This window comes from Protomyctophum bolini (genome assembly GCF_963924005.1).
Source record: "Protomyctophum bolini genome assembly, chromosome: 5".
In the NCBI taxonomy this organism is placed as follows: Eukaryota; Metazoa; Chordata; class Actinopteri; order Myctophiformes; family Myctophidae; genus Protomyctophum; species Protomyctophum bolini.
In genome coordinates, this window is record NC_137866.1 from 22,256,264 (window position 1) to 22,279,117 (window position 22,854).

The window sequence follows — 22,854 nt, forward strand, 5'->3', positions numbered from 1 at the left end:
AAAGCAAATTCTGTGGTTGTTTGGCTACAATTAATTTATACTTTATAATATATAATATTTTATCTAATAGAATTGGGCGGTTAATGTTTCAAACTGATAGTTTGAAAAATAGTTCACTCAATGCAGTACATTACTTATTTTTAACCATTTTGTGGCTAAATCGTTTATCAGTCAGAAAGCTGAATGGTCAATGAGAAATAAAGGTATTAATGTTATTAACTGATCATATATTAAATGTATGATTCTATCATTACTTGATTAAAGCTTGATTAAGTTGGGATAGACATAAATTGGTGGTCAAAGATGCCGAAATAAATGACAGGATGTATCAGTGTGGGTTCTGTCTCCAAACAGTGTCTTAAGTCAATGATTGGGGTTATTCTTTGTGATGGTACGTACTGTGTGAGAACGTGAGGGAAATGAAAGCGTCCATTAAAAAATCTGTGTGGTGACAGAGCCTGATGGAAAGTGCACAACAAACAGCTATTGTTTTGTCCTCTTCATCATGCCTTCCTTTGGAATCATTCTTCTTTAAAGACCATAGCCCCCCCAGCCCCATGCTAATGAAATCTTTGAACATGCGGGAATGTGGTGGCCTTTTGTTCAGGCCATAGTGTGAGCTCACAACGGGAGGACTGTGCGATTGGAAGTTGAGATGTGTGAAGATAGAGCGAGGGAAGGCCTACGCCATCTCCAGTGCACAATGGTTGTCACAATGACAGCGCATGTACTGTATGTGCTCTATCAGGGACCTCAGTGTGCACTTTGCAACTCTGTTACAGTAGCTTGTCATATATGTCCACATTACTGAATGGCTTCTTTTTCATCAACAAAATAGTTTTTCTGTTGCTACAGCAGACATATCTTAATTGTTGTTATTCATTTAAGCTTGTATCTGAACTGATAGGTAGTTCCAACAATACAATACTCATTAGTGCTTACAAGTTTAAAATGTCATGCTAACTTTAAGAATTAAATAGATAGACCATTCATTTTGCTTCCTTCATTACACAGGTGAAACCTACTAAGACACCCAAAACAGAAACAGCCACTCCTGATGCTACAAAAGATCAGGTGAACATGTGCTGCACGACACATCAGAATATGAGAACGACATACTAAATGCTTCATGTTTTTTTGCCAATGTCAATTTGTGTTGCTTCAGAAAGCTTCAGATTATCTCTTGACACTTAACATTCAATTTGCCTTTTTTTCTTTTTTGGAAAGCTATACACCAAATGATACGAAGTCTCTCTCAATCTCCATCATTATTTATTAAAAAACAGTGTTATATTATTGATGGAAAATATATGTTACTAAATAATATAGACATTTTATTATTGTTTGTTAATTCCTTTCAGCTTCTCCAAAACATAATTATTAGATGGAACACAACTAGCACATCTAACAGCTTCCTTTTCTTGTTACCAAATAGTTGCAGAAGGAGACCCAACCAGCAGCAGCTACTACTTCTGTGAGCACATAGCCTGTTAAAGTAGTATACTTTATTTTATTTATTTCATTTCTATTTTGTTTCTCATTATGCTTGCTGTTATGAATTGCACTAAAATTTCAATTTCAATTGCAAAGTTGGCCTGCAGCATTTCGATGTGTCTGTCAACAATTTGGTCTCAAACCAGACTGCGCTTAACTGTAGTCCCGGGTTTCCAGAAGGTGGTACTCCTGTTCCGGTTCAGTTTCCCAGCTTTGTTTGATTGACTCATAACTCAATATGGATTGACTCTACAGCAGATTTGTACAGGATATGAAATCCTATTTGTGTTCAGTTACATGTTGTTTATCTATTTTATTTTATTTAATCTTGAGGATCGAGCTCTAAAAGGGTATTCACTCCAGACATATATGCAATTTTGAGAAATGTGACTCAATATTAAGTCGATAAAGATGCAACATTGAGTGTGGCATGTGCCAACCAAGAGTAATGCAAATACTAGAGCAATTAATACACATAATTAAAACACATTTCAACTCAAATGAGATGAACAAATCCAATTTTGGCAACAAAATAAATAGCATACAGTGTGAATGCAACAGAGGGACGCATTTCCCACCATTCAAGTGATGTGATTATGTTTTGCACAATGCTTATCTGATGTATGGTACCGTATAGCCAATGTTGGTTGGTTCAAAAACTTGGTTCAAACCATAGATAGGCCTACTGTGTCTATGGTTCAAAGACCACATGGTCTGGTTGCGTGTAAGGAGCAGCACAGCCTCTAGGGGCCGCTAGCAGCACTTTTAGACCCTTTCTTGTTATACAGTTGTGTATTATGGTAAACCCCCTAACTCTGATTTACTTGCCAATTATGCCAATCTATTCATTCCAAAAGCTTTTTTGTATTTGAATTTAGCAAGAAGATCTGCTTACATGATTACATTATTTGAAGCTATTTTTTAAATAACATTAAATATGGTACGGTGCATCCCTATGTAACTTTACATAAAAAGTTATAGCATTAAATCATGTGATGATGATCTGCTGTTATTGCCTTTTCAATATAATCTCTCGATTCAATAGACTGCACAAGTAGCCGATTCCCCTGCAGCTGCACCCAAAGGAATGTCTATCCCACCACCACCTCCTCCAGAACCACCAAGGATGGAACTCAAAGGGGAGATAGCTGCCAAACCCGTAATGGCCTCGCCAAAAGCAGAACCAAAAGCTGCTGCGAAGAAATCTGAGGCCTCAAAGGGAACTTTTTCTGTGGATACATTGAGTAAATTCTTTCGTCCGAAGGTAAATAAACTATGTTACTGTCTAATGGGGTCGCTTAATAGAATATTCATATTGAGTCTGATTATAACATAAACATATCGATATGAATTTGAGGCACTGTTAGGTAAAAGATCTAAAGCCAAGGGTGTCTCAGCAAGTGGAGCCAATGTCCCAGCCAAGACTGCATCAGTGGTATAGTAGATTACAATACTATAGACATCTCAAACTAACAGGCTGTGGCTCATCCTGTAAAATCATTTAATCTGACTGCAAAAAAACGGATTTATGACGGCAGAGACACTACACATACAGTCGCTGCTGTCTCCCTTTTGCAAGATAATGGTCATTACTTTTCTTAATTCATTTCATTATGGACTATCTGAAGTTATAGCAGCATTGTATCGCGTTGTCTACCAGCTTGCTCTCATTTTACAGTAAATCACCATTTTCTGCACCTTACCATTATTATATATTACCATTAACAGATCAACCATACCATACCACATGTGTGTTTTCTTGTCATTTATTAATTGAAGTCTTGACAGACATAGAATAAAAGTCAATGTATTTAATTCTCCCATAGGAAGTCGAGGAGGTGCTTCAGCCAGTAGTAGAAGTTCAGGTAAAGCAGTGGAAATGTTAATGTTTGTATTGTTTGTTTCTCTTTTCAGGGAATGTTTGCGTAATTGTCTAGTGTAGAGACAATTAGCCTGTGCAGACTTCAAAATTGACTTCCTTTTTTTCCCATAGTGTGATTCATCTCTCTGTGGGCCTCTCTGTGGCTCTTCATCATCAGAGTTATGATCGAATCAAAGGCAAATTCACATCAGCATAACCCCAAATACTTTCAATTAATTTCTTACTTCATCTCACAACCAACTCAAGTACAACTTCAGTTCATTCCATACTAAACAGAGGGTGCATTTATTTTGTGTAAGCTTCCCTCAAATTGCTGTTACATTTTAAATGATGAATAAGAATGAGAGTGAACGTAAGAGTAAAATCACACCCGTGTGAACTGAGTGGTGCAACTCTCCCCCCCACCCCCACCTCTCTCTCTCTCTCTCTCTCTCTCTCTCTCTCATTAGCAGGAAACAGGGCAGCACTATCCCTCTCTCTCTTTCTGGCACAACAGCGCCCTTACTGGTACTAATAGTCATATACTGGTGCTCATTAACCAACACATAGGTGAACCAACACAGGCATAGGTGAACACGGACATTGCCTGAGATGAAACTCCTCCATCCGCCCCGGTCTTGTGCACTCCGATCCAGATTGATGGGTCATCTATTCCACAGTGGCCTTGTGGTTAGAGTGTCTGCCCTGAAACTGGGAGGTTGGGGGTTCGATCCCCGGCCGGGTCATACCAAAAACTGTAAAAATGGGACTTAATGCCTCCCTGCTTGGCACTCAGCATCAATGGGTTGGATTGGGCGTCAAATCAACTGATGATGATTCCCGAGCGTGGCGCACGCTGCGGCTCACCGCTCCAAGAGATGGGTCAATTGCGGAGAACAAATTTCACTGCGGTAACGTGTGTGACTAATCGTACGACTTTGACTTTATTCTACGCCCTAGACGACCCAGTGCTGCCGAAGCTTCTGGCCCTTAGACTCTCGGGGTCAAAAGCTTCGGACGCTTCAAACTTAAATTCTTTCCGTGGGATGACGTAAATCCTCATTGTGTTACTGCCAAACAAACAATCGATCAAGTTGTAAGTAAACAAAAAGTTACTAATTTCATTTCATTCATCCCACTCATCTCACCTCATCTCACATTCTCCCACAGCCAGTGGAGGCGGCAAAGCCAGTTGAGGAGGCGGCAGAGCTACTTGTAGAAATTCGGGTAAATAGGCGGAGAATGTTCACTCTTCGAATCTTTCAGTCTTTTCAGACAATTGTTGCTCAATCTTTTGACTTGAAGGCCAAATTTCCTGATACAGAATACTACAAAATAATAATACAAATTTAAAAATCTCTCAGTGGTATATAGATCTCCTTCTGTTCATGAGATTCATCATTTTAGTAAACGCAAACTATGCAATATTCCCAACATCATAACACACCTATATTTATTGGCTTAATTCTTCTCAACCCTTACTGTATTTAAGTCTGATTTGAACTGAAAATGAATTGATTTAGTAAAATGATATGGTGGTCAAACTATATCATTTTAGGTTTCACCCACATACCGTTGCACCATTTCTTAATTTGAATTGAATTCATTTGACTGAAAGTGATTTTGCTGTCCTTCAGACAACTGAGGAGGAGACACTTCCAGATGTAGATGTTCAGGTGAATCAGCAAATGACAATCTTAAAACATCTTCCGTTATAATATCTAAACATTCTACCTCTTCTTAAGAAACACTTTTCATTTTTCTGGTTTCAGTGTGGATCTGACATTTCTCTTACACAGATCTTTCTGCTTCTCCTATCTGGTGCTGGTGTCTTTCCTGCTCGCCGTTATTTCCTCTTTGTCTTTTGCAGGTGGCAGTTCTGCTTCACAGTGGCACATTTTGAACTGCCATTAACACTATAAATAATGAATTCTATAATTATTCCTCTTTTGATGTGCTCATAAAGAAAGCAGATGCCTCTAAAGCCAGCACTCTGGAGGCTGCTGCAAAGCCAGAGGTGCCGCCCACAGTTCAGGAGGACAAGAAAACCCCCTCAAAACCATCTGCCTTCCTTTCCTTTTTCAAACCAAAGGTAGTAATTGATTTGTTTAAACTCCATCCACCCATAATGTGTGATCTCTATTCTCTATATGAGTGAACTATAATTTTGAGAGTAACAGAGTGATGTGAATTTGAGGTACTGTTAAACCAAATGGCCACAAAAGTCAGCGCAGCTTCTACCAGTGGAGTTCAGCTGCTCAGGAAAACTACTGGAGTGGTAAATATGGAATAATTGCCGCCCAATCAGAGTGACATTTCTTTAACAAGAGTGATTTTATGAGCTCACGCTGGTATTGTTTTTTGGACTTCATTCTATGCTCTAAAACAACTGTTTTGTCTGAAGTCTTTTCAAACCTGTTATTTGTGATACTCACAACTAGATGCACAGCAATGCTTTATTTGTCATTGCTTATAGAATAACTAAGAAATTATGTTGACTGTTTTCCTAACAGCAGTTAATGCGTCACACTGTCCAACTAAGCTTTTTAAACAGAGCAAATTTGATGACAACACTGGGTATGCTAGATCAGTGGTTCCCAAACCTTTTCATGTCAAGGACCCCCAAATTGACACTAATTAGCCACTAATTAAAAGATATGCCAAGGACCCCCATAAGAGAAGATTTTTATGTCTCTAGCAGTGATTTTCAACCCGTTTAAAGACCCCCGGTTTGACATGCATTAGTCTACGGACCCCTATTTAATAGCATTTCTATCTCTGGGACCCCCAATTTATATTGTAAAATCAATACTAATTTGACTCTGAGAGCTTACAAATGGAACTCTGAGTTACAGACCCATAAGGGTCCATTTGGTTACAAACTATCATCTAGCTGGGTCCCCCCTGGAACTCCCTCAAGTACCCCTGGGGGTCCCCGGACCCCACTTTGGGAACTACTGTGCTAGATTAGTTGTAGGACTAATCAATTTGTCATTTGTAATGTCGCTCTAAATATAATGACTTAAATGTGTTATTTCCTACCAACAACTCTGTCAGGCTGCTGAGCCAAAGAAGAAAGACACTCCGCCCCCTCCGGTGGCAGTGGAAGCGGCACAGACAGCCAAGGAGGACCCTAAAGCAGCAGAGGCTCCTGCGGATAAGTCAGGGCCTTCCCAGGGTGGAGTCACCGAATCACCAAATGTCCCAAGGAAATTGGAGAAGAGGAACTCCATCCACTTGTTCTTCAAAAATCTGGTAGGGTGAGCATTTCTTTTATTCACTTTTTATTTACTGCTCCGTTCTGTCCTGCCATGGAGAATTATTCATCACTGTGCCATACACACATATAGCCTATACATTAAAATCCTTTAGCTTAAAGTAGCTGATATGCACAGGGCAACTTATGTCAGCCTGTTGTTCAACTCCAGCTCCACTAGATGGCATAAATAATGTATTGCAGGATTTGCAGTAGTATGAATGAACAAAGCAACTTGAATGTGTACTTTACTGAGTAGACTACAGAACTGGTTCATCCATAATCACACACATTTACAATTTAGGCATTTAGCAGACGCTCTTAATCCAGAGCGATTTACATTAAGCAAGAACGAAAAGCATGGCAATACATCACATACATAAAAAAGTAGTTATCATGAATCATACATAATCTAAGAACGTAACAGTGGATCTATATATAGTGAAACAATGTATATATACTTTATAGTGCTATGTCTACATAAAATGCTATCTAAGTTACATAAGTTGAGCCTTTGCATACGCCTGTAAGGTCCTCGTGGCTAGGGCAGGTGCTACGGGCCATGATGGAGTCTGAACAGGTGGGGTGTTCAGACTACGGCGCAAGATTGGGAGTGAGGCTGTAGTTCTGATTGTAACATTGTGACAAACAATTTATTTCATTTTGAATCACCATGGTTGAAGTTTTACTTTGCGTGATGTCACCCATACAACATTTAATCCAAAATAATAATAATAATAATACATTTTTTTTGTAATACACTTTATATTTGACACAAATCTGAAAGTGCATAAGTGTCTTATGTTGTAACTACCACAGTGGTTATTATGGCTGTCTTTGGAATTCAGATGACAGACCATGAACCAAAAAGCATGAATCTGTCTGGAAGAATCAGGAGGAAAATTGCGTTCAGATGAATTGTGTGTGCTGTGAAGCATCCCATTTCACATAATAAATGTAACCCATATACTAAACACCCTTTATGTTTTCTCTTCCATTACAGAGTGGGAAGCGTAACTCCACAGATACCGGAGTCCAACCAGAGAAAGTGACCACTGCACCAGCAGCTGAAAAGGCCAAATGATTTATTTTTTAATTTATACTTCATCATATGATCCTATTGCTCGTGACACGGATATATAACAAAGTTTTGCCATAAGTTTCCCTGTCCTACCAGCCCCCAACCCACACCTGCCTCTCCTTCCCACACAACACCCACCCATGCCACCATGAATTATGATTTTTTTTTTAACTATAATTTCCAACAGTTACACAATGGAAAAAGGAGGTTGTTTAAAGGGGGAAAGTGCAAGTGAGTACGGTAGTTTAACCCATTCTGACCTGAGATCAGATTCATACGAGGTTTCCACGGGACACACACTGGTCTGATTAACCCATTCTGACCTGAGATCAGATTCTAAAAATGTCAGTCGTTCTTCGAATTTTTCAAAAATAGCAGACCTACAAGCTCGTATCGCGCCACTCGGTGGCGCGATATGAGCTTGTAGATCTGCTATTTTTCAATAGCTAAAGCATAACATGATGCCAACACCAAAATGGGTGCCCGGTCAGAATGGGTTAAAGACACAGGACAGGAGCATTTTGCATGTGGTTGATTCGATTTGTGTTTTGAAATAGTTTAATCACTTAAACCCTCTATACATGGAATTGAGTTGCCACTGTAGGCCTACTTGGTGCACTCCTTTCCCCTTATACACCAAATCACTTCTACAAGCTACAATATCTATACAAGCTCACAACACATTGCTATGTGACACGTTGTAAGCTTTAGATTTACAATTGTTGGCAAATGTTCCCTCCCAGAATAGGGGTGCTAGGGTTCAAGACAAGTGGTTACTTAATAGCTTCTTGGTTGTGAGGATGTTTAAATATATATTTTTGTCATATATATGTCATGACAAGTACAGTATAGAGATGTGAGTGAGAAACCTTTTCTATAGGTGGCTGTTAAATGTGACTTCTCTCTGTGACTATGACTATTTATTAATGCAATAATACAAAGCTTTTCTTTTGGATATTAATCTGTCTGAAGAACATATTGTAATGGCAATTCAGAGGATATGGTGAATATGAACATTCAACAGCTAATATAGCTTCAATATTAGTCATGATGGGTAATACTGATTAAATAGAGAAGCATGTTCATATTAGTATTTGGCTGCACTTTAACTTATAGGTTTTAAGGTTCAATTAGTACAGCATTTTCAATCTTTACAGTCCTGTCACTGTGGTAAATCAAAGGCAGTTGAAAACTTTAGACAACAAACAATTGCATCGCAGATTGCAAAATAGCATAACTTTATGTTTCTTTCCGGTATCTTCTTCCGTGGTCATAAATCACAGCTTACTAACTTTCAATTTGACTGCCATGCTTTGTGTTATAAATGTTGGTTGGCTTGGTTTGTTATTTTTGTCTGCCATATGTGTGATATTAACGTTATGCTTTTTGAGTACATTTCTGTAACATTTTAAAAGACAATAAATACTATTTGTCTCCATGAATATATGAACGGTTGTGTTGCATAACTTGTATATTAAGACATGACTGAACAAGTTTGGCAAACATGCAAAAGGATATTTTTTTGAACATTTTTTGAACATTTTTTGAACATCAAGAATACTAGTGAGTTGTGTCGTGTCCCTGTGGACCTACGAAACATCTCAGAATATAAATCAACCCTGCGACAGCATTTTAGTGAGTAAATTTGAATGTATCTTGTCATATTTTACAGTTATTTTGTCTCTATCAAAGAGGGCATTGCATGTCAACTTCATCCGTTGTTTCTTGCTGTCAGTCAAGTGTATTATTGTTCTTCCAACCTGAGCAACAGGTTGTGGAGTGACTTTGGGCTCACACCGAGATCATCTCATCATGCAAATTTCAATTGGGAGTTGTTGCTCTTTGTCCCACGTGCTATGATTACAAGCCGCATAGATTAACAATGTAAAACTAGATCAATGCATCTAGAACTGTGTGCTTCTGCTGTGAGAACCTCAAATCTTGTCACCCCCAGTTTACAATATGATTTTAGTGATTGATTCTGTAGTGCACTATCCTCGGGAGGACGTGTTTTAGATTGTGATGTCTGAGATCACCCACCATTAAGTGATGAGTTTCGCTCCCCGAAGGCATAACTCACACTGCACCTTTGTTATCAAGGAGGCACACTGTTATTGCATTGCCCTCTGTAATAGGTACGATCACTTCAAATTCTGCGTCAAAGTAACTGCCCTGGTACTGGATAGAGAAAAGGTGGTAGACTGGTAGTAGGCCCTACTAGACATTTATTTGGTCCACTGTCTGTCCTTTTCCAGTTTCAGTTCAGGATACAATATCAGGTTATTGCTGACAGTATCTAATGTTTAAGAAGAGGGGACTTTGTATATTCAAATTCATTACCATAGTAAATAGTGGCACTTAAATACCTAGAAACTGGTAAATTAGTTCAATGAAATTTGTTAAGAAACTACAGTACCAGTGATGGAAAGACTTCACACACTGTCTGCTCAACCACCCTGTTGCTCCAGACCAGTTCATCGTAGGACAATGCATGTCACTGTGAATGCACCCAGTTCAGAGCAGAGGGGGTGGAACAAGGGAACAGTGGGTAGGGACTAGGGAGGCCTGTCAGTGAAGCCTGCTGTCAGCACTATGTGTATCACAGCCAACCATGCTCTGTTAGCACTGCAGTACATCTACACTACAGTGAGAACATCGGGGCAAATATATTCTAGGAACCTATATGAGAAGACAGTGTAAAGTCAAAATCCTGGGGCACATAATGGCACGTTAACTGTAAATATCCAGCCTTTTGACTGGGAATTCAGAATACTCTGGACTCTGGAGTGAGTCAGTCTTTGAGGTGTGGCACCTGGGATAGTTTATAGAGGGTATGCGCATGTATAAAGTGAATGGGAAATCGAGTGGCAGCAAAGTGAGTGGAAAAGTGAGTTTAACCTTGCTTAACATCGTCTAATGCAATCAGATTCCTATCTGATTGCATTAAACTTTTCTGTTTGGATGTATATGGGATGTCAAGGCCAGAAAGTAGTATTTTGCCACTCAGTAGGCGTTCCCACATAACTTCCGGGTATGATGATGATGTCACGTGCATACCCTCTATAAAGAAGTATCTTTTTCCATCTTTGGTGTGCAGGCTCAACCTTATTTAAAAAAGCCCAGCACCCACAGTGGATGTGCATATGTTTCATTAGTTTATTAATTGTCATGGATTACTGGAAATTAATGAGACTTTTAGACCAATGTTGAGCTGCTGTAAGGTCAAACACTCTACACGTCTCTGAGTGTAGTGTGATAATGGAAAACCTATTGAAGCGTAAAATACCGGTAATGATATTCCAAACTTTGAAACATTTCCATGTTATTATCATTTATATTTTCAGTTCAAATAATCTTTAAGATAATATTTGTTGTTGCAACAGTAGGTCGCAGATTACTATGAAAAGTTTTCATAGTAATTGAAAACCTGCTAAACCTGTCCGTCGATCCGTCAGTCACGCCTCCAGTCCATTTGTCAGTCCATCACACCTCGTGACATCACGCCTTGTGACACATCACGCCACCATATATGGCCGCCCGTCAGTCCATAAGACCTTGTGCGGGGAAACCGCAGATATGTCGTCTCCCTCCGCCTACAGGAAATACGTTGCCTGCGACCATGATACCCATTTCTGACTATTCGGTCTATATGGCTGTCTTCATATATGAAGATCACGACACTGCCCTCATCAAACCCTGGATAGCCATGGAGAAGACTGAATCAACTCAACATCTGACCTCAAACCCATAGATCTGGAGCTGACCGGTTCTGACATGCCATATGTTGATCCACCCCCACCCGTCTTTCCTCTTCAATGTCTCCCTTTTGACTGATACCTGTCCATTAAAACTCTAGACGGCCCGCCCCAAAGTTATTAGTGCAGCTGCGCCTGACAGCCGGCGAAAACTAGAGTTCTCAACAGGCCCGAAAATTAAGGCCAGGCCCTACCTGGGCCCTGGACAAAACCCTGTACACTCAAGACATTGCCCCCGCTGCCACCTTAGATCTCCATATATGGAGCTGACCTGTTCTGACATTCCATATGTTGATCAGACCTCATCGAACCCTGTACACTCAAGACACGCTCCATATATGGTGGCTACGGCCAGTACAGAATTAATTCCATATGTTGATCTGACCCCCCATGCCAAAGCGCCAGTGCACGCCCAGCAGTCGGCTTTTCACCCTCAGGGCGTCTTACAGGTAATATTTGTTTTGTTATAGAATTATAGAATAGTAGAATAGGACAAACTAATGTAATTCTTTTACAGAATCTTCTGGAAAGAAAGTGATTTTGAAAAGCTGCAACCGGTGCATCTGCTATGGTAAGTGGCAACATTTTTCCAGAACAGAGCTATGTAGCAATGAATAAACAAACCAATCTATGGGAGGGGATAGATCATATATTATCAGTGTCTTTCAGGAGCCACATCATGGTTATAAAAGAAGCCAGACTGTGAGTTTGGGGGAGAACAATGCAGTCAGCTGCTCCTGACACACATCAACACCGAAACAAGCCCACACAGTCTGAAAGCCTCCCATTCCTTCATACTTATCAGAGTGTCTGGCTACTGAAATAACTGAATACAAAATTATCCATTCATTAAACTGGTAGAAAGGTTATGAATGGTTCAATAATTTCTGTAAATTACTCTTCATTATGGCCTTCAATATATGGATTTATTTTTCTTTTTTTTAATAAACTTTACAAAAGAGTGTCAACAGTGTGAATTTGCTCTTTTTCATTTGTTGTGTCATTTAACATCCTCAAAAATAACCCTAAATAAGTTTGTAAATCATTGTAGGCTACTTGATTCCATAGATTCAATCAAAACAATGACATTCATTGTTTTTCTAAGTGGCAGTATTCAATTTCTTACTACATATCATCATCAGACATCAAAATGCTACTCCAGATTGATAGCTTTGCACAAAGCCTTTGTGGAAACAGAACAATAGGAAATGAGCGGGAGGCTTCTGTTCATCACATGTGGTGCCTTTGATTAACATTCTAGACTTGTTTGTGTAAAAGGATCTCAGGGTGAGACAAGACATTATGAAAGTGAAACAAAAAAGTAAGCAATATGCAATGAGCACATCACATTCTTCACTTCAATATACAGGACAAGATAATCAGGAATTTTGCCCTGCATGGAACGGGTACTATACTTTGGTCCGACATACCATTGGTCCGATCGACTATACCTACCCCAAACCCTCACCCATAACCGCAAGCACGGGGCAGCACACCTAAACCTAACCCCCAACCCTATCCCGAGTCGGACCAATGCTCCTTCGAACCAATGATATGTCGGACTCGGACCAAAGTATGCTCCCCGCATGGAACTCGATGCTAATTATTATTTGTCATGTTTGTGCTAGGCAAGGCAACAGTTTCAAGAAATCATACAGGATTGATGAATTTCACACTCTGTAAGAAATGACATAACCTTTCTGTATAATGAGAAATGAAAGTATAATCATTCATGTGGGGTTTCATTTTCTAATTTCTATGCTTGCCTTAATCCTGTGGATCTGCATGTAATTTTCTTCAGTCAGCAAACTTTTCATGGTCAGGCCTTTGGTATTTTTGGAAAACCAATTGTACTAACATATAGGCACCAAAGTGTGGTCAAGAAGAAGAGCAAAGTTGTGTGCCAGGCCAACACTCCAGGCAGATGCTGTTTTGGCAAAGTGTGCCGTGCTTCTTTGTTCACTGTTCCTCACATTGGACAGCTGTGAATGGCTAACTGATATTTTTTTCCTTCCTCCTAGACACTGCCACATTGTTATATTCAACCATTCCACGAGACAAAGTCTCAATAATTAAAATTTACGTATGGGTCTAATTAAAGGCTTAATTGATTAAAAATTAAAAGCCATACTAGATTTGAATGATTATGAAAACAATAGGAACAACTTCTCTGCTGAAAAAGAAATAGGGAAAATGCATCAAAATATATGGATTATATGGCATGAGATTACACACAGGCCTAATTTAGGTGACCTGACCTAGATGAAGACTATTGCAGTTTGCAGATCTGTAATCTCACCCTGCCTGGTGTCTGTTTGGAAGACTTTCAGAGTGGGGGATGGGCTCAACTCAACAGTTGTAGTAGCTACTTTAGGTGAGTGATGGGGTGCATAGAATAAGAGATATAGCCACATTGTTAGAAACCTAAACAAAGTGGCAATTTTGTTAATAGTATATATACACCCACGTGTAGATTGGTAAACATGGTGTGACAAATTATATTACTATTTAATAGGCTACTCTGTCTAACCATCTTAAACCTACAAATTGTATACCCCCCCTCCCCCCGCTTTACATTTGCCAAATTGTCTGTGACAGTCTGTCTGACTTTTTGTGGTTGATTGAATCAATGATTGATATGTCCACAATGCACGAATATGATCTCAGTGTTCCTAAGGACATGCCTATAGCCCATTATGTATTTATGATGGTGCAACTTCCACAATTCAATTCATACCACAGATAATCCACAACAGCCAACATTGTGCCATACAAATGGATCTACAAGTTTAAAACAGACATTGTGACTTGTGAGCGTGTAGGTAGGTGCAGTCGTGCAGAGCCTTTTATTAGATGGCTCTGTGTAGGTGTAGCTCTATGTTCAACGCGTGACACCGTTGTAATTTGAAGTATAAAAACCATGCTCGTCTGTTTGGCACATGTGGGCTAATCGGAGCTAATCATTTTCTGTTATTCGTGTCCACGTGACTCTGCCCTACCGTGTGGGTTTTTTTGGGGGGCGCCGCCGTTGGTTGTAGTCTCTAATGGTTGTAGTTTGGTCGTGACGTGCACGCACAGAGCGGAGAGCGCGCACGCGCCTCCTGCATCTTCTTGAGAGAAGAAAGAGAAGAGTCGTTGATGACGAGAACGCGCCCCAGAATTCAACAGCTGCACGCAGTGTGCATGGACAGAGAGGATCTAGATCCAAATATGATTCATCATCCACCTCGCCTTCTTTGAGTTCAATACTCAATTCACACACCGTTGATTAGGTAAACAACAGCCGTTTGCTCAATGGAGAAGAAGCGAGTCATTATTAGTTGTATCATAGTTATTTAACTCCAAGTCAGTGGCGTTATCAAATAAGTTTATCCCGGAAATTCTGAGTTTGGTGGTGGGTATTGCTGGTGAGTTTCTACAGACAGATGAGAATGTGGCTTGTTGTTGTTGTTCGATAGTAACGTTTAACGACGTTTAAACGACACGATGACCCTCCTGTGCTGCTTTGTGGAGTTCTAACAAGTGGTTAACGCGACTCCGTAACGAATTATCTCACTTTTGAAAAGTAACGTAGGTAGGCTATATCTTAATTTAAAGCAATGCGACATCGGCATACGTTAACTTTACTTGTCAACTTAACGTTTAAGTTAGAAACGTGTGTAGTAACGTAACTTTAAAACGCGTGAATCACGGTGGTTCTTAAAGGGCGTTGTTAATAGCCAATTGTAACGTAATTTACCATTTCGATTTAATTACTTAATTAATTATCGGGTGAGCGGTTGCACGTGATTTAGTATACATATATAACGATTAGAATTACTTTCACCACAACGGCCAAACATAACTAGTATAGGCTAACGTGTTTTTTCAACCTTGCGTTTAATCATAATATGAGACGGGCACACGAGTGGCTGTAAATGGCAGATCTACAAGCTCGCATCGCGTCGCGACGCGAAGCTTTGTGAGCTAACTGAGCTTGTATATCTGCTATTTTCGGTGAGAGAAACCGTCTTACTACGAAGTATAAATGGGTGAACCCACATCCTTTATCACAGTTGCATGTGAACAAATCACTCTTCATTTTCTGCAGCTGCTCACCTGGCTGGGTTAATGCCTTGAAATGTGTGAATTTCGTTGATGTAATCTATTGATAAATTAGGGAATAGTGAAATTGGGGAAAAGGTCATCATAACTTTATTTGTATTTACTTGGAACTCATGAGTAAATTGTTAATCAATGAACTGCAAAACGGCAATGAACATACAAAAAAAGTATGTAGTCTATCACACTGTTACAACTGATAAGACGTGTTTAGTGTGACTGACTTTAATGAGCTGTAGTGAGTGTTTCCATGGCTTATTATGCCATCAATCTGAAGACTTAACTCGTTAGTCCAGTTACTCCACCTTTAAAGTAGTGGAACTTGGGGAACTTGTGAAAGAACAATATGGGTCCCAGGGCAAATTGGAATAATCAGTTGGCAAGGCGTTATCGTTAATTTTTCTTATAAAATGTGCATATTTGTTCTATACAATAGCTCATACAGGTAGAATAGAGACTGTTTCAACCACAAGAAACCTGAGTCCCCCAATATTTGGTAAAAAAGCAGATCTATACAGTGCGCTTGACCCCTGGGAGGACACAAGTCAACAAGGGTTTAGGTGGTTGTGAATGTGAAGCTTTTTCAAGACTGACAGGAAACGTTTTTAACCCATTGATGCCTGAGGCTGAATCTGGGAACACCTTCTTAGGGCCTGACCTAAGGTTTCTGAAGCAGTGTGCAATGTGCATCACACAACTACAACTTGAGGTCCTAGTGCTTTAAAGAAGTTCTCCCTCTGCCCATATAGTGAAGATCGGTGTATAAATAACTATGTAAACAATTTAAACTATTGGTAAAAAGTAAACACCTCTTCAGACTCCACCTTAGCCCGTAGCACTTGCCCTATCCGTGGCGACCAAAGAGGCATATGCAAAGGCTCAATTTATGTAATTTAGATGACATTTTATGTAGACATAGCGCTAGTGTATACGCATAGTTTCATTTCATTATAGAGATATTCCATTGTTAGACAGGTGTTAGATTCTTAGCTTACGTATGCTTCTTGATGACTATTTTGTATGCATTTCATGTATTATCATGTGGTGTTTTAGTTTACTGTGGATTACTCTTACTCTGGATTAAGAGCGTCTGCTAAATGCCTAAACTGTATTAAAGAATAACGATAACGAAAATCACACATTAATTTAGTATGTAGTAGTGATGCACAATATAATTAGTAGGATATCAAAATCTTCCATATCGGCCATAAAAATGCCATATCTGTATTGGATCGGTCTCAAAATAATACAGATTATTTTCAGATATTGATGACGCAATATAATGTGACTGTCAATTGCCTTTGTTTTGTGTATTTCTAATGTTTTGTCGGAATCGGTCAGAATCGGTATCGGCAGATATGACCCTGCAAATACTCTGATATCGGTCCGTATATAGATATTCTGATTTTGAAGGACTTGTTGAAGGATGTGGGAATAATACTTTAATAACAATTCATGATGTTCCAGTAAATTTTTAGTTGCATAATTTAAGTGTAGTCTGAACCACTGTCTGTAAAAACTCTCACCTTGTGAAAACCAGACATTTACGTGGTAAAAAAATACACATTTGACCAAAGTGAGACATCCCATTATCTATTCTACAACATCAGTCACACAGAGGAAATGAGTCTTCTATGCTGTTGATTGCTAAAAGGGAGACATTTCCTGTTTCAACATTGGCAAAAAAAAAAAAGTGTGGTTTAAAATTATTGCCTTATGTTCATTGAGTGTTTATTTATTTTTCTGTCTTGGAAAAACTTGTGGCTCACCCAGGCGTCTTTCGGTACTAAAGACCATTAACCTTTTCCTCTCTAATTGTTCACAGGTTCCCATTAATCTGGAGATTACCAAAGTAACTCCACCTTTTGGAGGACAATGCCGACTCATCTGTTGTTACCCTTTGTGGAGATCCCTGATGGTCTAGGCCAAGACAGTCTGGTCAGTAGCAGTGCTAGCATGCCTGGACTTGGCTCTAGCATGACACCTCACAGCAGAACTGTAGAAAAGGCTATGCCAATAGCTGGAGAAAGTGTGGCACTCACCTGCATGTTCTGCGAGCAGACCTTTACTCATCAGGAGGAGCTTGGACCACACGTCTTAACTCGACACCCCACCACACTCTTCGAACCAGCTGTTCTTCGAGTGGAGGCCGAATTCCGCATCCCAGGGAACGGGGCCCGAACCAAACCAAGTAGCCTCCCTCTTGAAAGGGAGATGTTCAGCTGTGTTGTTTGTGGTCAGGTATCACAAGATGCCAGCGAACTGGAAACTCACTTAAGGAAACACAAGGACTACTTCACTTACGGTTGCAACATCTGTGGACGACGCTTCAGGGAGCCATGGTTTCTCAAGAACCATATGAAGATGCATGGAAATAAGCAAGGAGCTAAGAACAAGGCCCAGCATGATTTGGAGACCCCAGTAATGATCAATGGTGTTATTAACGACCAAACCACAGAGCCTGTAGTCACCATTTACAAAATGTGCATGGTCTGTGGATTCTTTTTCCCTGATCAAGATAGTTTGGCAGAACACAGTAAAGTACATAATCGAGAGACAGAGCTAGACAAAGTCGAATCCAAGGGCGACCAAGCTGCTGTTACTAAATCCCTTGTCGGACAGGAAACATTTCTGCAGAGTCTCCAGCTTCAGCCCCGCTCTGATGGAAATGATTTGCAACTTAAGAGATCATCCAAATGGATTGCCCAGCTAGATCCTTTCAATACATACCAGGCCTGGCAACTTGCTACAAAAGGCAAGATAGCAGTTGGTCCAAATAACGCTAAAGATATGGCCCTCGATGCCAGCACGGACAATGAAGATAGTGGCTCTGACAAAGAAGACAAAGAAGAGCTGAGTAATATTTGGTCTGAAGGCCATGGGTACAAAGCTATGAAAGAGGACTTCGGTAAAGAGCTGAGGCAACAGACTGCAGTAGCTCCACCACCACCTGAGCCAGACCGGAGGACGCTGATGCAAAAAGATAAGGACAAGGAAAGGCCAACCAGCTGTGAGGACTGCGGGAAGACTTTCAGGACCTACCACCAGTTGGTGCTACACTCCAGGGTGCACAAGAGGGTGAGCCCAACCGCCTCAAGCGATGGGAAGTTGTCAAGATCAGGCTCACTGGACCATGCAGAGGACGGGTCTGAAGACGGTTGCGAAGAGACCGTGGGTTCAGGTAAGTCCTATGGGACAAAATAATATCTTTCTGTTATGTTTCTGATACAATTTTTTATCAAATATGAATGGAGATATTTAAAGGTTCACTAATGTGAGATGTAGACTGAACAAACACTGACTACTATGGGAATCTAAAGCTATTAACACACTTTATTTAATTTTTATAAATATTTGTATTGACGCTATTAAAGGAGAATTCCATGCTAGAAGGCTTTCTTACCTTATTTGTAATTGTTACGTCCCCACCAAAGAGGTCTAGATGTTATTTTGTGCAAAAGCGCTATTTCCCCTACCATAAGCCCTCAATGAATTGCATCGCTCAAAAATCTATATATCCTCTCTTCATGATGTAAATAGTATCCCGAGCGGCACACTTTACTACTTATTTCGATGAAAATATGCGAATTAGCACAAAACCCCAAGGGCTTATATTAGGGGAAATAGCCAATAATGCACTTTTGCACAAAATAACACCTGGACCTCTTTGTTGGGGACGTAACAACTACGAATAAAGGTAAGAAAGCCTTCTAGCATGGAATTCTCCTTTAACACGCATAACAAAACAAAAACAAATCCCTTAAAAATCACCTTAGATCTCCATAGAAAGTGTTCTTGTGTTACGTATGCTCCCTCTGCTGTTCAGTCTGAGCCCTTCCCTTTGCTCTGATATTCTGTTCAATCCTATATATTTGTTATTTCAACAGAAAAAGGCGATGGTGGTTTGGAAAGATCAAAAGTCAAATCCAGAGCATGCAGTTACTGTGCCAAGACATTCCGTTCAAACTATTACCTCACTGTTCATCTGAGGACTCATACAGGTATATTAAGCAATTATCTACCTGCAATACATGCATTATAATTTTAAAAATTAAATTACGATGTAGTTCAATTTATTTCTCGTATTTCAGGTGAGAAGCCATTCAAGTGCATTTACTGTACTTATGCTGCTGCCCAAAAAACATCACTGAAATATCACGTGGTGCGACGTCACAAGGACAAGCCTTGCCAAGAGACCGTCAGCGGACCTGTGCCATCTCTTAACGATGAAAAGAGTATTCCAAATATTCCAAATAGGTCCAAACTATGGGTACCGGGACCCAAATTATGCACCACAGGAAAACCAGAGGACATATTTGATGATGTCAAGCTTGCCAAACCACTCACCCAAATGAATGCTGAGTATGGGAAATTAATTGCTAAGCATTCCTACTCTCTGGCTGATGTGCACATAAAATGCCCCATACCTGTTAGCTTGAAGACGGAACCGAAGGAGATAAAAGATGAGAGCTCTGAGGCCCCATTAAATCTGTCCTTAAAAGTGTCACTCTCTCTCTCTGCCAGCTCAGAACCCAGAAATGCATTAATTCCTATAGCCTGTACGTCCTGTCCATATAAAACCCTTTACCCAGAGGTCTTGATTATGCACAAAAAGCTGAGCCATAAAGACAAGTCAGACATTACAAAAAAGAATGGATTCAGAGGCAGTCTGAAACGGAAACGTTATACTGGCTGCCCACCTGCCCTTAATGGGAAGGATGTTGCCCCACTTCCTATGATTGACAGGAGCCATCCTCGTCGAACCCAGTCTCCAACTCCTCTACCCGCAAAGCGCCAAGAAAGGACTGACTCCTTCAACCCACCACATGCTCTGAACCAGTCCCCTAACCCTATGCCCCAGCATGAGGCCGCCCAGGAGACCCAGCAATATAGGAAAATGGTTGATAGTACATGTGTTCCTAAGGGACCCCCTGCGTTTACTGAACTGGTTAAGAAATCCACCAGCAGCAGCAAGAATGTAATGGACAAACGTGGCACACCAGATAATGTCGGGATTGGAGACATTATCTACCCAGTGAGAGGTGGGGCTGACTGGTCCACAGATGCTGCAAGACTTTGCCTCAACCCCCGATTTGGAAGTCTCCCCCACATGGACTTGGGTGAATCTTCCAACAAGAGAATGAAGTACACTATGCCTTTGGGCAGAGAAACTGACGGCTCTGAGAAGCCTGGCTTTAGGCAACCAGGAGGGGATGGACACAACAGACTGCCTGCAATGGTGAGAAATGTCAACGCTGCATTTCCACTTGGGTCATCTTCCACGGTCTCTGAGGCCTTTGGACCTGTGAAGACTACAACTTCTACTATTGGAGGCAGTATTGACACGGAATGGAACATGATGAACATCCTGCGCTCATATGCTCACAGTGACCTGTCATCTCTCTACCATAGCACAATGCCAAACTCCAGTCATGGTGGGATGTCTAACTCAAGAGCCGGTGAGTAGTACCCCGTTGTCAACGGTCTCATGGAAATAGTAACCTTTTCTCTTTCATACTGAAGCCACCAGTTTAACTGTCATATTGTCTTTTCTCAGGAAGCAGAACTCTGTACCAGCACTTGCCTACTCTACCCAACCTACAGATCACATTGGGGAACGACCTACCACGTCCGTTCCCTAATGAGCGTTATGGACCCACAGAAAAAAGTAACTGAAATGGCACAAAGTTGAGGTAGGATTCCATTTTTCGAGTGCCTAGCCATAAACGATTTATGACAGTCCACAAAGTCTGATGGATTTAATTAATTTAATTGTCTTTTTAGGTTTCAATTGGGATACTACCCCCTTTGGAGACTTCATTTGGAGGATTTATTTAATTGGTTGACTTAAGTGGTGGACTGCACTCTCTTTGTTTGTTTTTGTTTGTTTTGTTCTTTTCTCTTTTTTTTACCACAAAGAAAACAATAGTATTATATAAATATATTTTCAGAGTTTAGGACTTTGTCTTTCACAGGGAATCAAATCAGATCCTCTCTTCTTTAAATATAGTGCTTCACTTGATAACAGCGAGTGACCTCTTGAGAAATTAGTCCATGGCATAACAGCCAAGATATGTTTTTTTACAGGGAATATAGTTTGTTTAAATAATCATATTGGTAAGTGTCCTGTAAAGAGAACATTTGTATTAAATAACGTCGTTCAAAGATTAATTTGTTCTGCTCTGTTAAGTTATACAATTGTGCAGGCGGTAATCAAGAACTCCCTTGTTCTTTTTTTTTTTCTTCTTCCCTAAGCACTGAAGGGTGGGGTTATATCTGTCAAATAGGTTATCTAAGGCCCAGTGGTTTAACAGGCCACATTGACCAGTCTACTGTATATGTTAAAAATGGTCTACCTCAATTTATTGACTTAAAAACACTGTTTTCTTTTGTAAAGCTGCTGTAGCTAACATGTCACCTGAGCTGGTCTACCTAGCTGAAACAAGAACCGAAAGTCTTGTGTGACTTTCACTAGTTAACACTGGATGGACATTAAGTGCCTCAGATTTAACTGAACTGTTGACTCGGGTCATATTTACTATCCGATTTGTGGAGGGATTGAGGATTCCTGAAAAGCTTCATAATTATAGATCCAGGTCTAAAATGGGGCTTTGTTACCTCAATATGATGTTGTACACTGTGAAAGAAAAAGTACATTTTGTCTCAGGTCAAGCAATATTTAAAAGAAATGTGGGTGCATTGTTACCTTTGTGTAATTTGGTACATTTCCATTTGAGAGACTCAAGTTATTTCCTTTTGTTTTTTTTCTCTCGCATCCATGTGTATGTATGTAAAATTGAAAATATTGTTTGAGATTTGTATGACGCATTACAATAAAGTGAGTCAATAAGGTTTTTGGCATGAGTCTATACTTAAGTGATGGGCCATCCATCCATCCATCCATCTTCAACCGCTTATCCGTAGTCTGGTCGTGGGGGGAACAGCTCCACCAGAGTGTTCCAGACGTCCCTCTCCAGAGCAACATTAGTGACTTCCTCCTGGGGGGGATCCCGAGACGTTCCAAGGCCAGTGAAGTGAGTCGATGTGTTAACTCCAAGTGTGCCTTGGTCTGCCCCGGGGTCTCCTCCAAGTGGGACGTGCCTCGAGGACCTCCCTAGGGAGATGCCCGAGAGGCACCCTAACCAGATACCCAAACCACCTAAGCTGGCTCCTTTCCAGGTGAAGAAGCAGCGACTCTACTCAAGTGTCTCTCTCGTGTGACTGAACTTCTCACCCTATCTCTAAGGGGGATGCCGTCGAAGAATTTCGGCCTTATTCTTTCGGTCATGACCCACACTTCATGACC

At 40.4% G+C, this 22,854-nt stretch overlaps 2 protein-coding genes across 12 annotated transcripts in view; both read left to right on the forward strand.

Moving 5' to 3' along the window:
- bcas1 (brain enriched myelin associated protein 1) overlaps positions 1-7,755 on the forward strand; it is a 12,405-nt gene extending 4,650 nt beyond the window's left edge. For 2 of the 9 annotated variants that reach the window (XM_080764429.1, XM_080764434.1), the window contains exons 7-16: positions 1,015-1,074; positions 1,436-1,474; positions 2,540-2,758; positions 2,852-2,929; positions 3,321-3,359; positions 4,526-4,582; positions 5,322-5,447; positions 5,553-5,633; positions 6,413-6,610; positions 7,615-7,755. In XM_080764429.1, the coding sequence (XP_080620555.1) occupies positions 1,015-1,074; positions 1,436-1,474; positions 2,540-2,758; positions 2,852-2,929; positions 3,321-3,359; positions 4,526-4,582; positions 5,322-5,447; positions 5,553-5,633; positions 6,413-6,610; positions 7,615-7,695 (978 nt within the window). In that variant the 3' untranslated portion in view covers positions 7,696-7,755. Of the gene's footprint in view, positions 1-1,014; positions 1,075-1,435; positions 1,475-2,539; positions 2,759-2,851; positions 2,930-3,320; positions 3,360-4,525; positions 4,583-5,321; positions 5,448-5,552; positions 5,634-6,412; positions 6,616-7,614 lie in introns of all 9 variants that reach the window. The other 7 variants (XM_080764430.1, XM_080764433.1, XM_080764431.1 and 4 more) reach the window with 7 other exon arrangements.
- A 6,881-nt stretch (positions 7,756-14,636) lies between these two features.
- Positions 14,637-22,139, forward strand: znf217 (zinc finger protein 217). 3 transcript variants are annotated; one of them, XM_080763803.1, is made up of 6 exons: positions 14,710-14,854; positions 17,374-18,729; positions 19,436-19,549; positions 19,640-21,007; positions 21,106-21,241; positions 21,333-22,139. In XM_080763803.1, exons 2-5 carry the CDS (start codon positions 17,424-17,426, stop codon positions 21,222-21,224), a joined length of 2,907 nt encoding a protein of 968 aa, XP_080619929.1. In that variant the 5' UTR covers positions 14,710-14,854; positions 17,374-17,423; the 3' UTR covers positions 21,225-21,241; positions 21,333-22,139. The 3 variants fall into 3 exon arrangements, with proteins under 3 accessions (XP_080619928.1, XP_080619929.1, XP_080619927.1); XM_080763802.1 differs by having other exon boundaries at positions 14,637-14,719; positions 21,106-22,139; XM_080763801.1 differs by having other exon boundaries at positions 21,106-22,139.
- Positions 22,140-22,854: the final 715 nt, after the last annotated feature.